A 17,305-nucleotide genomic window follows, 5' to 3' on the forward strand; every position below is an offset into this window, starting at 1 on the left:
GGGCCTTGGGACAACCCTGAGCCCCCTGATACCAGAGGAAGATTTTGCTGTGTGACCTTAGGCAAGTTGCTTGCTTGCTCTGTGCCTCCGTTTCTGCATCTGCAGAAATGAGGCTAATAACAGTACTGACTCTCAGGTTGGTCGTGAGGAGTGAATGCCGTGACTCATGAAAGCACGTAACCTAGTGGCCTCAGAGGGGCCTCTGAGTCCCCTCCCCAAACTAGCCACTGGCCCAATGCAGGCTCTTCGTGTCACCCACCAGTCCCCTCCAGGTATTTCCCACGGTTGCTGCGCTGGTCATTCACGAATGTGTTCTGTGCTCGCCTCACGTGCTGAGGGTAGAACTTTGTCCTCGTAAAGGTTTGTGTCCCCTGGCATGGCGTGGCACCGTAGCAAACGCCTGTCATACCAGCAGCTTGGGAGGCTGAGGCAGGAGGATCAAGGCCAGTCTCAGCAACTGAGGAGTCCCTGGGCACTTAGCAACCCTGTCTCAAAATAGAAACTAAAACACTGGGCAGGGGTGCTCAGTGGCTCAGGGTCCCTGCCTTTAATCCCTGGTACAAAATCCAAAAAAGTCTGTGTCCATTAGCTGGCACACAGTAGGTGTTCAATAATGATCGGTGAACGAATAGTTGTGTTCACGTGACTCATCAGCCTGGGAGCCGATGGTGCAGGCTGGGTCTTGCTCCTTGCCTGGCTCCCTGGCGTGGCCCAGGGCTGAGCACTGGGAGCAAATACCCTGTGGTCCTGCAGCCTCTGGTCCAGCCACCTCCTCACATCCGGCTCCACCAGGAAGCCAGAGGCCACGGTGCAGCCGCGGGACCCAGGTCCCTCTGGAGGCCTGGCCTTTGCAGGCTTTGTTTCCCAGATCAGGGGCTTCCAAGGGGCCCCTACGCTCCCATCGATGCCCGGGGACAGCAGGCTTTGTGTGCCCGGTAGATAGTGTTTGATCAGAAAGTCAGAGGACACGGAAACCCAGAGTCCAGGCCAGTGCCCAGCGTGCTCGCTGCAGAGCTGAGCTGGGGCCCAGAGCAGCGGCCTGGGGATCACAAACAGGGAAACCGAGGCGTGGGCTGGTCCGACTGGCCCAGGACACAATCAGCCAGAGAGACCGACACCATTTTTCAGGAGGCGTGGAGACGGTCGGGAACGCGGGACCCGGCCACCCAGCCGGGCGCCTTCCGACTCTTCACGTGTCTCTGACCTCCAGAAGGGGCCCCAGGGGCAGAAGGCACTGGAGGGCGGGACCCTTCTCCCAGGAGACGCCTGCTTCGGCACCGGCCCCTGGTTTCTCCCCTTGGCCTCCTCGCCCAGGCAGGCGCTCCTACTGCCTCAGGCTCAGGGCTCCGGCCTCCCTGAGCCCGCGGTCTGGAGCCGGGTGCCCGTGAGTGTCCTGCATCCCTTCCCCACTTTGATGACGCCGGTGAGTCTGGAGCCTGCGGCAGCTGCTGCCCAGGACCTCTCCTCCCGAGTCACCAGCCACGCCTGGGTTCCAGGCCACACGCTGGAGCCCAGGTGCATGCGCTTGAGGCTCCACGGAGGCAGGTGTCCTCGGCAGGCGGTCTCCAGGGCCAGCCACGCACGCGCCCCTCCTCCCGCGACCCCCAGGCCGGGGCCTGCACTCACCCATGACGTTGAGGAAGATGTTGCCCGAGGCCAGCACCACCTTCTCCCTGGTGGCCCGGTCGTAGATGCCCACATGGCACTCGTAGGGACCGTTGTCTGAGATCCGGACCTCCGGCAGCCTGTGGGGAGGCAGAGGACAGGATGAGGACCTGGGGCTGGAGGAGGTGGCATTGAGGAAACCACCCTGCGCCCGACCCTCAGAGCAACCACCAGCCTGCGTGCTAGGCGGGGAGGAGGAGCAACATTTATGTGACAACCGACTGTATGCAGGCCCTGTGGTCCATGCTGTGGAGGTGAGGTGGGTGCTGTGTGCTCAGCTGGAGCCCAGTCGGTGCCCAGGGGACTTCGGAGTGGTGATCCAGCTGGTGGGCTGGTGGCCGTTGCTCACCAGCTGCCTCCAGGATGACATTGGCCAGCAGGCAGTACCCGGCACAGAACCCAGGACCCCGCCTTCCGCTTCGGGGCTGGGATCCCCAGAAGCTGAGGCGCAAGAGTGCTAGCGGCCCCTGTCCCCAGGCTAGAGGAGGCGGGAGCGGGTCCTGAGTTCCCGCTCGGCACCCCCGACTGCACTGAGCCCACCGAGCCCTGGGACACGGAGCAGAAGCACAGAGAAATTCCCAAGGCCGTGAGTCCGGCCCGAGCGCAAGGGAGGGGGAAGCCGGTGGCCCTGCACAGCCCCGTGGCATCGGGGTTCGAGCCCCGAGTGTGGCAGCGGGGCCGCCTGTGACCGCAGAGATCCCCAGGGCTTCCGCAGACTCCTCCAAACGGCGGGCGCGAGCACCCGGCTCCTGCGCACCTCTGCCGCTCTGCCGGGGACACACCCAGCCTGGCGGTGCGGAGGGGCCGCCCCGCGCCAGCCTCCTGTACCAGGGCTGCCATCTGAATTCAGCTCGCTGTCCCGTGCTGCGAGCCACTCTTGTGCTGTCCCTTTTCCTCAGCCGATGACGCAGAAATGTCCCAAACATTCTCAGCTCAGCAGTCATGGAAGACGGCACCTGGGAACGCGGGCAGGCTGTCTCTCTCTCAGTCTCTCTTTTCCTATTTTACAAAAAATGGAGGTGGCCCTTCACAGTACGGCCTTTAGGGTGGGATCCTCGTCCCCCGGGACGCTGCGGATGGACAGAGGGCTGTGATGTGTCCAGCATCCCTGGCATCCTGTGGGCCTGGACATGGTGACTGGCAGGAGCTTCTGCCCGAAGTTGCAGAGGCTCTGTCCCTGCTGTGTCGGGGGTGCGTGGGTGTCCGCCAGCGAGTTGCCAGCTGACTGTGTAGGTCTCCACGTCCCCAGCCAGAGCAGGAAGCCCCTTCCCGCCCCACGGCTGGCTGACCACAGCCCTGACAGGAGCCCGGGAAGGAGGCACTGGCCCCAGGCTCAGGCTCTGGGTGCGAGTCCCAGCCCCATCCACCGACACGGGGGTCCCTCGATGAGGTCCTTCCCTCTTCTGCTCTGCCAGCAAGCCTCACGTGCCTTCTGTCGTCCTTACCCACCCTTCTCTGCCAGCTCCCTGTTCCTTAGGGCTCCCTGTCCCCCACACCTGCCTCAGCTCCCCGGGCAGGAGGCTGGGGTGGCCCGTCGGCCCCTCCCTCCGCACACATTAGCATAAGCAAGTCCTCATTTGCATAGAACGCCCAGGCTGACATCTGGTCGACCTGCGGTCTGGGAATGACTGCAGGACGGGATCCGATTCCCTCTCATCCAGGGGCTTGGAGGAGGCACGCTGCCGCCTCCTCTTCCCATCCTCCCACAGAAAGCACAGTGACAGTGGGAACAGCAGGGGACCTGTCTCCCCTGGGAAAAGATTTTCTTTGTAACTCAGTTAGACTGAAAAAGTAAGTCTGTCTGGCGGCAAACCGTGACTGAGTGACAGTCACCCGGAGTGACATTTTTGGCGACACACCGCGGAGCGTCTGATACAGAAGTAACCTCTCAGCGACTTTTCGTAGTAGGAGGGCGGGGTTTCGGGGGCTCAGGGGACGTGCGGGGCTGGCAGCTCCCAGGCGATGTCATGAGATGGCGATGACAGTGACACAAGGTGCATGCGTGTGGGTAACTGCCACACGGTGACAAACGCAGATGTGCCTGTGATAGCAACGCCGGTGACACGTTTAGGAATTGCCACGCTGATGACATGCTCAGGTGACAGTAGCATAAGCAGTATGCTTGGGTGACACATGTAGGTGACACCACACAGGTGGCATGGCAGCTCAGGGACACCTGGACGGTGCTTCATGGAGAGACAGCGTTCCACCTGGACTATCTCTACAGCCCACCCTCCCTCCTGCGGGTGCCCCCCAGGATGGCACCATGTCCCCAAGTCACGCCTTGGCACCTTCCAGGATCCCCAGGCCCCAATACAGCGGGCCACCATGGCCTGGTGCTAAGACTCCCGACTGCCAGCACCGTGCCCGCTGCACAGCGGGCGGAGGGTTGCCTGGGTTTTCTGCACCTGCTAATCTCCCGCCGGGCCATTCGCCAGGTAGAAACTGGGTCTTTTCAAACGCTGGGGAGATCAGTGCGCCCTCAACCCAAAGGCTCCCTAGCCTTCTTTCTGCTCTTGATCAGGACCAGAGTCCTCGCCCCGAACACAGGCCCTGCGCAGCGGCTCCTCCGGTTCCTCGGCCACTGCGCCTCTCTTCTGCCTCCTCCCGTCCTCCGTGGCAGAGGCCCCCGTCCCTTGCTCCTCTCCGACAGGCACCCTCTCTGCTAAGATAACATTTCGATTTTGGATGGTCGGAGAATTAGGGGAAAGCAGCGAGTCGGCAGAGACCCCTGCAGCCCGCCCAGCCCCGTCTAGGCCCAGGCTCAGCCCCTCCTGCCCACAGCAGGGCTGGTCCTCCTGGCTCTCGGCCTGGTCCCGGCTTCGATTTGGGCCCATCTGCCTCTTCTCAGCACCTGGTCCAAATCCGAGACTCCGCCTTCGCCATCTTCCTCCTAAGTGGATTAAGGGACCAGAGCCTCCTCCCCAGCAGAGTGGCATTGATCTGCGTGTGGCTGGAAGGCCTTCCGTGGGCGGCGGGACCCCGGGGGCGGGGGCGGCTGCTCTCATCAGCCGCGGGCGGGATCAATACCCTATTAATAACTGCGGAGGCTTCTGGAGAGGCCGGCGTGATGCAGGTTAGCGCTGGAGTCTACCCACGCTGACAGCGTCTCCGAGGGCCAGTAATTGTGTTTTTGAAGAGCTGGGCACAGGAAGGGCGGGCCTGTCGGCTCTTCCCACTGGCCTGTGTCTGCCCAGGTGAGGCCATGCCAGGGCTGCTGGCCAGGCGCGTGCAGGGCCTGGGCCAGGGCAGGGACCCGTGCTGCTGCTCCCTCGTACGCCACTCCCGGGTTGGACCTCGGGCCGGGGAGAGGCTGCGGGACAGAGGGCGCAGGACTGTCATGGCCTCCGTGCCACCGCCTGGCTGTGGGCTCTGCTTGGAGCGGCTTCCTTCCTCGTCCTGGTGGCGAGCCGCGAGCGCTCTCAGCCCAGTTCAGCGTGGTGGTCAAAGGCGCAGCCTCGGAGGCTGTCTGAGCCACAGGCGAGTCCCACCTCAGTCCCAGTCCTGCCTTGTGACCTGAGAAAAGTCGCATCACCTCTACAGGCTTCCCCGCGCGGGCCCCGCCTCCTGGGCCTGCTGGGAAGGGAAGGGGGTGCTCCAGGGTGCAGGCCACGGGCGCTCAGCTCTGCAGGTGCCACGCCGGGGCTCCCTTGGCCAGGCAGGCGCCGTGACTGCTCCGCCTTCGGCCCCACCATGGCCGCAGCGCCTGGAAGCACTGGCCTGCGCCTCTCAGGCGGCAGGGGAGCCCCACTGTCCCGGGCTGGGGGCTCCAGGAGGGTGAGCTCGGCCCTGGGGCAGATGCCTGGGCTCCCGGGAGGGAGGCGGTCCCAGAAACGCTGGGCCAGCCCAGGAGCCCGGGCCTCCCCAACCCCGAATCAGAGCTGGTTCCCCTGCCGAGAGCTGATGCCCACGTCAACGCCCGGGCCAGGGCACTCTGAGCCGGGCCGGCCGCCGTGGGTGCCTGTGACCTCCGCCACATCGTTGGCCCGGCGTCTGGCCACGGGACGAGTTCCTCTGGCTCCTCGAGCTCCTGTTTCTCCATCTGATAAAGGAGTGCGACGGCGACTGTCCTGAGGGCCGATGGCCAGGCGGCACCTGGGGGGTTTATACTGGAGTATGAGACAGCCTCACGGGTCTCGGGACCCTCGCTGCGACCTACATCGCAGAGATGAGGAAACCGAGGCACAGGGAGGAGAGGTCACACGACCCGGGTCACGGTGAGTACGTGGTGGCCCAAGCAGTGCCAGAGCCCGGAAGCCCTCTGCCCTCCCCACGCCCGGCCCGGCTCTTCCTCCACCAGCACATCCCCTGGCTCCCTGGTGCCTGGCGCACTTCTCCAGGTAGCAGAGCCTCACGTGTCCTCCTGCTGGGAGACACGGGTGGCCTCCCTTCCCTTCAGGCCCCTTCCTTGGGCCTGGGAGGCCCTTCACTGATGCCTCGGGCTTGCTGAGCAGGCCGGGAGCCCAGCCTGCACCCGGTAAGACTGCCGGGCCTGGGCTGTCTTGCCTCCTGCCCTCGGGAAGAGTCCTGGAAGCTCTGGGATGGCGCTGGTGGCCTAGGAGCAGGCAGAGCGGGGAGCTAGTAAGTGTCTCTGACTTACTGGTCTTGCCTCTGGAATCAAAAGATCCGGTACTTGACTTTTGCGGAGGACCGAAGCCTAAACAAATAACTGCCACACAAATGCGCTTGGACTAAGCCTGGCCCTCGGAGGGCCGTCGCACCCCACGCCGGTAATTGATCATATTTTTTAAACTAATTACTGAGCACCAACCACAGACTAGGCACCATTTTCGATGCCAAGTACACCCCGAGGAGAGAGACAAAGATCATGTTTGACTGATCTTTTCTGTCAGCTCGGCCCTGAGAGGAAGTAGGCTGGACATTAATTAACCTGCCCAGTATCAAGGTCATCGTGACATATGTCGATCATCTTTGCAGGGTCTTGGGGGTTTTGCAGTGTGTCCGGTTAGCTTTCTGCAACACTAACTGTCTCCTGGGATCTTTTCCTTTTTTGTTGGCTTTGTTTTAAATTTCATTTATAGTTTTATTGCAGTATAATTGACAAAACAATACACTGTACGTATTGAACATTACACATTTGATGAGTTCCAACATATTGGAGTCATTGCCACAATCAGGAGAAGGAATATCTCCATTTTCCTGGAAGCTTTCCCCTGCCTTTTGTGATCCACTCCCCCACCCTGCTGATCTGCTTTCTGACATTATGGATCATGTTTCCTGGGATGTTATATGAATTGTATCTTATAGTGCATAAAAGTTTTTATTTTGTTTCTGGGTTAGCTTTCCATTACTATAACAAAATGCCTGAGATCATCACTTTTTTACAAAAGGAGAGGTTTATTTTGGCCCAGTCTCAGAGGTTTTGCCCTATGGTTAGTTGAACCCATTGCTTTTGGGCCTGTATCAAGTGAAGCAGGTGGCAGGGCAAAGTGGCTTACTTGGTAGTGGCCATGAAATGAAAGAAGAAAGGTCTGGGGTCCCATTATCCCCTACAAAGTCACGCCCCAATGACCTGAGACCTTCCCTCTGACCCCACCTCTTCAAGTGTCCACCATCTCTCAACAGTGCCAAGCTGGGGCCAGGCCTCTACCACACACACCAGGGGACACAGGAGATCCAAACTGAACCAGTGTCTTCCACTCACTGCCACCCTGACCCCGCGGACCCCAGGTTCCATTGCTCTTGGAGAGCGGCCTGGCTGGCGTCTGACTCAGAAGACACGCTAGCCGTTTTCTAAAGTGACTTTCCCGGGGCCCCTTGGTCTCGGGGAGGGGGCTTGGGAGACTTCTCTAGAAGCATCTCCTCCGTCACCCTCCCCCAACGGACTCCCACTTCCTCTGCAGTGAGGGTCACATGCAAACAGCAAGTCCAGCTGGAGATGCGTGCCCTGGGTAAAGAGGCTCAGGGCTGGGCGGTGGCTCAGGGCACAGCGCTTGCCTACCCCGCGGGGCCCTGGGTTCAGCCCCCAGCATCGCCATCTCCGTTTTTCCCTGTCTGAGACCCCGGGTCTGCTGGTCCCATCCTGCTGCCAGAGTGACCTTATGACCATGAGGACCCGGGCTGTCCTCTTCCGTTCACTGAAGGATCACATCCAAACAGTCTGACTGCGAGCGCAGACCTGGCCCGGGTCCAGAACGGAGGAAGGAAGGGACAGATGGAGCGAGGAACATGGCGTGTGGCCTTGCAGCTCTTGCCAAAATCCAGCGACTGAATGAGGAGACTCTTCAGGACCAAACTTGTATCACCCGCCCTGTTTAAAAGGCATTTTGTAATTCAAAGTCTTCATTTATAGACACAGAACCTCATTCTGGCTAACAGAGGAGACTCGGGGAGAGATGGGTCCTTTGAGGCCCGGCTTTAATGAAGAGATGAGAGAGGCTCTGCGCTGGTCTGACGCTCTGCATGGAAACGCTGCGGAGCCGGGAGGAGCTCTTTCCTGCAAGTAGGTTAACCACACCCCCCCCATCTTATTAGCCCAGTGCCTGCCAGGGCACGCTGTCCCTCGCCCCTGCTGGAAAGATCCCAAGTGTGAAGTCATGAAATTGGACTCGTCCTGCCTCCACGTTGCTCCCCATTGGCTGCTCCTCCCTGCGGCCTGGCCTTGTTCCTTCCCTCCCCCGAACACCTGCTCCCCTCCAGTTCAGGGTCATGTCCTCTGATGCAGGGCGAGGTCTGCAGAGCAGCGAGGCTGAGCTCCGAAGAAGGCTGCCTCCAGCAGCCCTGGTGCTGACGGGGTGCTTGCTAATGAGACATTCGGAAGGGGGTTTGCTGCTCTGTGAAAAAAGAGGGGTGCGGAGTCGTCTCTGCTCCCCACCCCCACACCTGCTGCCCTCGGAGCCTGGCTGGGGCAGGGCCGCCTGCTTGGTCCAGCGGCCTGGATATGCACCTGCGGGCCAGCCCTCGCTGCACCTGTCCCTGGCTGTCCGCATGGCTTCTTGCTTGTCCCTTGCACACCCTGGGTGGCCGTGCAAATCCCCAGACTGAGGACTTGACTGGCCACTGGCGGTAGCACCTAGACCCCAGGAGCAAGCAGGACGCAGAGCTCAGCCCTGAAAGCTCACGGGCACCCCCCGGGAGCTGGTAGGTCGAGGGCGGGCCTGAGGGTCTCTAACACGGTGGCGCTTTCGTTGCTGCTGGGGACCGTAGGTGCCTGCGCAGTGCCCGGTGGATACTGTCAAGTGGAAATGACTTTATGACACCAGGCGGGTCCTTTCAACCACCAGGGGCTGCCACAGAGCTGGCGGGAGACAACCTGAGCCTCTACCCCAATCCCTCTGCACTAACTCGAGGCTGAGCCTCATCCTCTGCCTCCGGGACCCCCCCTGGGCCTGCCCGTCTGTCTTCCAGCTCCTGCCGCCCCACCGTCCCTCCTGGCCTGCTGGAGGTGGGTCCACGTTAGAGCCCAGCTCGAAGGAAGGCCAGGCTCCAGAGGAGGGCTTGGTGGACTTGTCTAAAGCCATCTCCAGGGCGTCCAGAGGACACAGGGACAGGTCATCTGAGGCCCAGCAACGGTCCCCTCTCCTCCTTCCGGTCAAGCCTTTTTCTCTCTCCTCCAGCAAAACTTTAGAGAGGCACGCGGGGTGGGGACCTGGGCACAGCACCAGGCAGAGGCAGGTGGACAGTGACGCTGTCCCTTAGGTGGGGGCTGCCTCTTGGGCAAAGGACGGGCAGAGAGGAGCTTCGTTCCGTTAATGTCGCCCTTCGGTGGAGCCTGGTTCCCTTACCAGGGTGACCGCTAGTCTGGGTGATCAGGGCTGACCCAGCTTCGGTACCCAGAGTCCCACGTCCCAGGAAGTCCCAGCCCAGGCAGATCAGGTGGGTGGCCACTCGACGATTAGCAGGCAAGACCCGAAGGGCATGGGACTGACTTGCCCAAGGCCAAGGGCCAGGCCGTCCATCCAGTCTCAGGAACTGGGACGATGGGCAACCCCTGCAGGTGACTGGAGGGGTGGTGGCTGTCATGGTGTCAGAGCCCTGGGCCAAGGCGGATGGCGCACAGTAGGTGTGCAGCACCCCAGTTGAGTCCTTCTGGATGAGATGGGGGCCCCACGAGCCAGACTCACCCTGTGTCCTTTCCGCCACCCAAAGCTGGGGAGTTGGGGCCCAGCTGCCCCAGGCACAGGGGAAAAGGCCCGTGGGAATCCTCCACCAGGCCACGGCCCACAGCTCGGGCCTCCTGGCCTCTGCCAGCCAGGCCCTGTTGGGCACAGAGAGGGCTCTCCCCCACCTCTGGGGTCCTCTGAAGCACACGGACAACAGCAGGCCCGTGGGAGGACAGGAAGGTGGGCTGGGGACACGCAGCAGGCACAGCATCGCGCTCCCCGGGCCCACTCCTGGGGAGGCTGAGACAGGAGGATCGCCTAAGCCCAGCCGCTCCAGAGCCACTGGGCAGCACAGCAGGACTGGTCTCACAGACAAAAGGAAAAAGGAAAAGAATCTCCTCATGTGCGTGTGGGCGTCAGGAGCACCCATGGGGCGCCACACCCAGGAGAGGCGGCTCGGGTGCTTCTGTGCCCTTCCTGAGCCGGGAGGGGGCTGGGGGCGCAGGCAGTTCTGGGGTGGGCCTGGCCGTCAGGGAGCTGGAGACGTCAGACTAAGGCCTCTTCCGGAGTCTGCCAGTCTCCTAATCCCCAGGGGTCTTTAAATCGAGATGGTCAGCACGCCAGGTGCCAAGTTCTAGGGTGACCTCGCTGGACTCTCCTGCCCTGTTTGGGAGTCAGGTCAGGTTCTGGCCCCTCTGCACCTGGCAGGCTCACCTGAGTCCCGAGCTGCACCAGGTGGAGGCTCGGGTGTCCTGAAGGGGTCAGCGGAGCTGGGCAGTGCTGGACACGGGCCTGCAGCCTGGGAAGAGCCCCTCCCTGGGGGTCTGAGCCTGGGCACTGGGCTCTGTCACCTCCCCCATCACAGGCTGCTGAATTCTTTTTCCTGGGCCTTTAAAAAGCCATCAGTGTGATTTTTCACCCCGCTTTCAACCTGAAAGCGTTTCCATCAAAACCTTTCCGTGGGTACAGAACTTCTGTGGCGTCCAATCAACGCCGGCTGGCGGGGGTGATGGAGGAAGGGCGCGGGCAGGGGGCTCGGGCCCTCCATCCCCTCCCTCCCCTCCTGTCCCCTCTTTCTGGCCTCCCTTTCCCCAGGGAGGCCCTGCCCCTGCCACAAACCCCAGGACACTGCAGGTCCTGGCTCCTCTCTGGACCTTCTCTGCCAGGCTGGAGGGAACAGGGCTCGGCCACTCTTAGGCCTTCCAGGACGGCCATGCACTAGCCTCAGGGCCTCAGCGGCTGTGTCCTGCCTGGGGAGCCCTTGGTCCCGAGGCCTTGGGCCCCTTGCTCCTGCCTGGAGGAGCTCTAGAGATCCGGCCACGGCTTCCCAGCGGGAACCTGGCCAGGGCCTGTTTTCAGTGTGGGGATTTGGCTCTTAGAAATCCCGTTTTCCTTTTCTCAAGAAAAGCCAAAGAGAGCCCAGCTGGGGTTCCCAAGGCCAGGAGGTTAGTGACAGGGACCCTGGTGGTGAGGGACTTGGGCTGGCGGCCCCCTCCCCGCCTGGGCAGGTCCTTCCCCTCCTCCCCTCCTCCCACCTCCCCTCCTCCTGCAGACCCCTCTCCTGGCTCCCCCCCTCCTGCTCCGGCCCCCCTCCAGGCCTCCCTTCTCAGCCTCTTGCTGCTGCCATGGAAACCACTCCCTCCTCCAGGTCCTGAATGATTCACTGAGCCCCTCACCAAAGGCTGCCCACCCTGGCAGGGTCGGGCCAGGGCGGCAGGGCCCAGGGTTCAGGGGGCCCTTGGCCCTCTTCTTTCCTGGATGCCCTCCTGGCCTGGCGGGCACAGGGCGTGGGTCACATGTGCCTTAGAAGACGACTCTGGGCAGAGATGGGCAGAGAGCGGGCACAGGGCCAAAGGAAAGTCAGACAGGAAGCCAGGCAGCGAGCAGTCGGGAGGCAGAGGGCCGGCTGAGTTCACTGGGTTTCTCTGCAGGAATCTCCCTGGGCCCCTCTCCAGATGCAGGTGAGGCAGAAGAACAAGCCCTGGAGGCTGCTGCCTGCAGCTGGAGAGGCCCTGGAGGGAGGCCCTGCAGGGAGGCCGGCCTCCGGCCTCCTCACACCAGACACCCTCACCTCCTCCAGTGCACTGGCTGTGCCCTTGCTGTGTGCAAGGTCAGACTCACCCTTGGGGTCCCGGGGGCCAAGCAGGCCTCACTCATCTCTGTACCAGTCAGCGACTGCCTGGGTACCTGCTGAGTCGCGTGCAAGGCCTTGTGGGAGACGCTCGCTCCTCTTGGCCTGGGGACTGAACCTGGGCTCTCTGCCACTCAGCTCAGCCTCACCGCCAACGCTTTTAAAACCAAAAAAAAAAAAAAAAAAAAAATTCTGACAAGGTCTCACTAAGTTGCTGAGGCTGGTCTCAAACTTGGAATCCTCCTGCCTCAGCCTCCTGGGTCGCTGGAATTCCGGCACGTGTCCCCACGCCCAGCCAGAAGACACTTCAGAAACAGATCTCACGCAACCCTCGCCACATCCTGTCCCCTAGGAATAATAAAAGCGGCCATTGTGTCCGTCCCTCCCGTGAGCCAAATGCTCCCAGCTCTAACGTGCCTGATTGAGTGATTTAGGACACGTTGTGGAAGACTCATGCCTCGGTTTCCCCACCTGTCAACAAAGTCACAACTGGCTCTTGACAAGGACCTGGGACGTGGTGTGGATGCTGCCCCAACGCCAGGGAGGAGACGGAGGCGCAGGGATGTTCGTGGGAACTGTCGGCTCAGGTCACCGCGCTGCACGGCGGCACTGGTTCACGCACATGCCCGCTCTGGCTGAACGTCCGGGACCCCCAGTTTGAGACGCAGAAACCCCATCACCACCGCGAAGGCTCGAGGAGACGGGGCCGGCGGGATCGGAGGGGACTCGGTGCTTACCACAGAGGCCACCCCGGAGGCAGAGTGTGTCTGGCCCAGGAGGAGGACAGCCCTCAGGCAGAACCCGGGTCCTCGCAGGGCAGACCTGGACGTCCCAGGACCAGGACCGGGCCAGTGAGTGTCTGCCGTTCCTACGCCGCCCGGACGTGGTCTCCCAGAGACCCCTACCACCAAGTCAAGGCCCCGGCCTCGGGCCACGCTCTTGGGGTGGGTGGGACACGGAGTGGCCGGGCTCCTGTGAGGTCCCTCCGAGGGTCAGTGGCAGCACGCGGGAACACATGCTTTGGAAGAGTCACAGGACAAGCAGGACGGGGCGCCGAGGTCAAGGAGGCGAGGTCGTGGCGCTGGGCCCCGCATGGCCGCAGGAGCCGGCTGGCCGCCAGCCCCCTTTCTCTCCCGGGCCGCCAGCCCCCTTTCTCCCGGGCCACACTCCTGGAAGCAAAGTCCAGGAAGAATCTATCACAGTGCCCTCCGGACAGGGGACCAAAGCATCCAGAGGCCAAGCTGCTCAGGGCCAGAAAGAGCTCAGAGATGGTTCTCCCCGAGAAAAACGGACGACCCTGCGACCCAGAGAAGCCGAGCCGGCCTGGCCCGCCCGCGAGGCTGGCAATCAGCCCGGCTTCCTGCAGCGGAGAGTCGGGTGAAGTCTCCTCCAACCCGGCGCGGACCCGGCGGTAACTAACATTCTGTCATTCTGCCCTACGACCGCCCGGGAGGTGGGAAGACAAACCTCATTTAACAGATCAGGAAACTGAGGCCCAGGGAGGCCAAGCAATTTGTCCGAGGTCACAGAGCTAATACCGAGGGTGGGACCTGAGGCCAGTGTGGCCCTCGGAGTCCATCAAGAGGACACGTCGTTTGAGGAGCCTGGAGGTCTCTCTCCTCTGGGGTGACCCGGCGGGTGATGTGGCGCAGGACCAATTACTCCGGTCGGGTCAAAGCAAAGCTTCCCTCACGTTCTCTGCCCAGCTGCCGCGGGGCCTGGCGCCTTGCAGGAGGCTCTCCAACCAGGTCAGCTGATGGGCCAGCCGGGCCGAGCCTGCTGCCCGCTGCTTCATCAAAGCCGAGCTAAAAGCAGCTGTGCTCTGCAGCCCCTGTGGAACTCCCAGCTCCCTCTTACAGGTCAGCCCGCCAACGACCCGATCCCTCATCTAGCTTCGCTTAAAAAGTAGGGCAGGCCAATCAGGCGCTACTGCGTGGGGCTGAAGGCAGGGACGCGCAGGCCGGGGCGCCCAGGGCCGTGGCAGGGAGGAGCAGGAGCCAGCCCGCCTCCCAGCAGCCTCTTTGTCAAAACAAAATTAAAATGCCTGGGCTCTCGCTGGCACCAAGACCCTGTCCAAGGTAATCGGTATTTATCTTAGCGTGTTCGGCTCTGGGCTCCGTGCCACGGGGATACGGAAACGGGCAGGGATCCTGCTTCCTACTCTGGTTCTCACACCGCACCGGGCCTGGCGCTTGGAAGGGAAGAACGTTCCGGTCATTCTTCCTTCGTTCCCTTGACATATTTTTACTGAGCACCTACTATGTGCCAGGTCTCCTCCGGGACAGCTGTGAAGAACACAGACAAAAGCCCGTGGAGCCCACATTCCGGCCGAGGGAGGAGCAACAGAGGAAGCTTTAACAACGCCGCCTGTCGGTGAGAATGTGTGGATTTGGAGAAATAAAGACCGGGCGGGGATGGACAGGACCCGGTAGCTGTGGGGGCTTAGATCTTAAACTGCACAGTGTCCAGGGCAGGCTTCAGGGAAGAGGTAGCTTTGGAACCAAGATGGGAAGCAGGGGAGGGAGGCGGCCATGGGACCCCCGGGGAAGAAGGGACACACGTCTCTAGGCACATTTACACCATCACCTGCCTGTGACACATTTACACCATCATGTGCTTGTGACCCCTGGGACAACTCTGCAAAAAGGGGCAGTATGCAAATTACCCAGGAAGTCACAGAAGCACAGAGGCAAAGCCACAGCCAAGGGCCTGTGCGCGTGGGCTTGCAGCCTGCGTGAGGAGGCTAGCGCTTCAGCCGGGGGTCCCTTCCTCTGAGAGCCCAGGTCGAGGGTCCCCAACCCTCGCATCTGAAGCCTGAGAAGCTCAGAAATCCGAAACTTTTTGAGCACCAGTAAGAGGTCAGGAGAGGAAAGTTCCACACTGTGAAACTTTGTTTCATGCACAAAAATATTAAAAATAGCATTTAAAGTTACTCTCAGGCAACGTGCATGAAACATAGATGAAATCCCTCCCCGGAGACGTGGGTCCCCTCCTCAAGAAAGCTCATGGACGTGCAAATATCCCAGGCAGGCTCTGAAAAAGTCGGAATCTGGAACAGCTGCTGTCCCTCGGGTTTTGGAGGACAGCTCCTCAACCCGTAGTCACCGAGACAGTTAGCTGGCTGGTGGGAATAAAGATGATATTTCCCAGCCACCCTTGCAGCAGGATGGCCATGTAAGGAAGTTCTGGCCAGTGGGATGTAAGTGGGGTTTTAGTACAACTTCCTGAAGGGTCTTTAAAGGAGGCGTGTGTCCTTCTTCCCCTTCTCCTTCCCTGGTTGGAATGTAACACACAGGCTGGAGCTGCAGCAGCCTTCTTGGACTTTGAGGAAAGCTTGAGAATGAAGCACACACAGCAGAACCTCAAGAGGGAAGAAGCTGGAGTCCTTGCGAGTCTTGGACAGGCCACCCGAGACTCTTAGGAGAAAGGAGAATGCATTTTCCTCTAGTTTGAGACACAACTATTTTGGATTTCTCTTGCATACAGTGCCAACGAATCCTAACTGATTCGGTTTGAGAGCCGGAGAGTGGTGTGCTCCGTGGGGAAGGCAGAATTCACTCTCTGCTCACATCCAAACACTCCTTGTGGTTGTCATTTCTTATAATTCGGGAATAACCAGAAAAAAAACTGTCACATCTTCAGCTTTTGAAGAAAAGCCAACAATATGGATTTGTATGTGAGAGCTCCTGATTTTCAAAAGTTCGTCATTGGTTTTTCTGGAAACTTTTTTTTAATTAAAAACATTCAGTGTGGGCCAGACAGAGCTCGTTGACTGGCCTGTGAGCCGGCGGCTTGGGAGTGAGGCCTGTGGGGAGGGACTTGCGGGAGGGACAGCAAGGAGTGGCAGGGCCCTGGGGCTCAGGGCTGGCCCTGCCCAGGAAGAGCCGGGCACGGTGGCCTCGCAGGCCCAGGGCCACCCGGGTCCCAGTGGGCTCCCACTCCTGGGTGTGCCTTGGACTTCTCGCCAGCGCCAGACAGATGCCGGCCCGCGAAACACGACACACGCATGCACGCACACACACACACACATGCACGCACACATGCATGAACACATGCACACATGCACGCACATGCACACGTGTGCAAAAATGCACACACACGTGCACATGCATGCACACACATGCACACGCACACACGTGCACACACACGTGCACACACGCACGCCCAGCCGTGGAGGCGAGCTGAGGAGTGAGCAGCAGCTTGGCAGGCTGGTGCGTTTGAAGGCGCACGTCACCGCCAACCAAAGCCGCCATCTGTTCCTTCTGCTAATCACCCGCGTGAGGAGCTGCGTCCTGCTCTGCTGGGAGGCGAGAAGAGGGAAGGGAGCCACAGCGCCCACCGTGAGTTTGGGAGGTCGGCGGTGCTCCCCGGTTCCCATAGCAACGAGGGTAACGGCGATGCCACGCGGGTGTGGCGTGGCCCGCAGCCCCGGCCCGGGAGGCTCTGGGTGGTCCGCACGCCCGCCCCTGCCCAGGCGACCGTTCCCACGCCTGCCCAGACCCCACAGGAGCCGGCGGGCGACAGAGGGGCACCGGGGCCACGAACGCCCACCCTGCTCCTCTGCTGACCGCTGAGTGGCCCTGAGCGTCTCGCTAGCCTCTGTGCTTCCGCCCCCACCTTACGTCCTGGGTAGTAGAGTGTCCTTCCCGTGGGCCTGCAGGACTGCGTGAGAGGCCCTGGGACCTGCTGTCACCGTGTCCGTGTGTCCTTCCACCGCCCAGCTGGCCTGCGCTGTTCTTGGAGAAGCCTGGACAGCGACGTGGGCGGGAGGCTGGGCGGGGGTGAAGAGGACTGGGGTCCCAGGGACGTGGACTCATCGCGTGCGGAGAGCGGGGCAGGGCGGCTTCTGGCCGAGTGCCGAGAACCTGCACGTGCGAGCCGTCCCCTGCCGTCCCCGGCCGTCCCCTGCCGTCCCCTGCCGTCCCCGGCCGTCCCCTGCCGTCCCCGCCGTCCGCGTCCTTGGCCTGGCTCTTGAGTCTCTGGGATCTGGTGCTCCCGGTTCTGAGCTGGGGAGTTGCTCCCTCGGCGAGGGAGCGGCGTCACGGCCAAGGGCACAGGTGGCAGCTCTCGGCCTGCGACCATGGACCACGGGCACGTCCGGGCCTTCGCTCAGCGTCCGTGACACTAGGTCCTGCACCGCCGTCCCCAGGAGGTGCACAGATGGGACACAGATCCTGCAGCAGAGGGGCGAGTGCTGGTCCTGGGAACCCGCCATCTGTGGGGACCGGTCCATGGCTGAGCGTGACCCGGGTCTTCTAGAACAATTACCAAGAGCCAGAGGGGTGGGCCCACATGGAACCTGAGGCTCGGGGACCCACCCGGGTCCACGCAGGCAGGGCGTGGTGGGGAGGGACGTCCATGCCGTCCTGCCAAATAAAGCCAATGTGAGCCCTGTCCTCCAAGGGTGGCTCCGCGAGCCGTCTGTCCACCTGCACCCCGGCAGCGC

The 17,305-nt window shown here is 61.6% G+C and overlaps 1 protein-coding gene across 4 annotated transcripts in view; it reads right to left on the reverse strand.

The window, feature by feature from the left end:
• Window positions 1-17,305, reverse strand: part of Igsf21 (immunoglobin superfamily member 21) — a 215,993-nt gene that overhangs the window by 54,910 nt on the left and 143,778 nt on the right. For all 4 annotated transcript variants that reach the window (XM_047561331.1, XM_047561341.1, XM_047561351.1 and 1 more), the window contains one exon: window positions 1,627-1,745. In XM_047561331.1, coding sequence (XP_047417287.1) covers window positions 1,627-1,745 — 119 coding nt within the window. The remainder of the gene's footprint in view (window positions 1-1,626; window positions 1,746-17,305) is intronic.

This window comes from Sciurus carolinensis, chromosome 1 (assembly GCF_902686445.1).
Source record: "Sciurus carolinensis chromosome 1, mSciCar1.2, whole genome shotgun sequence".
NCBI classification, from domain to species: domain Eukaryota; kingdom Metazoa; phylum Chordata; class Mammalia; order Rodentia; family Sciuridae; genus Sciurus; species Sciurus carolinensis.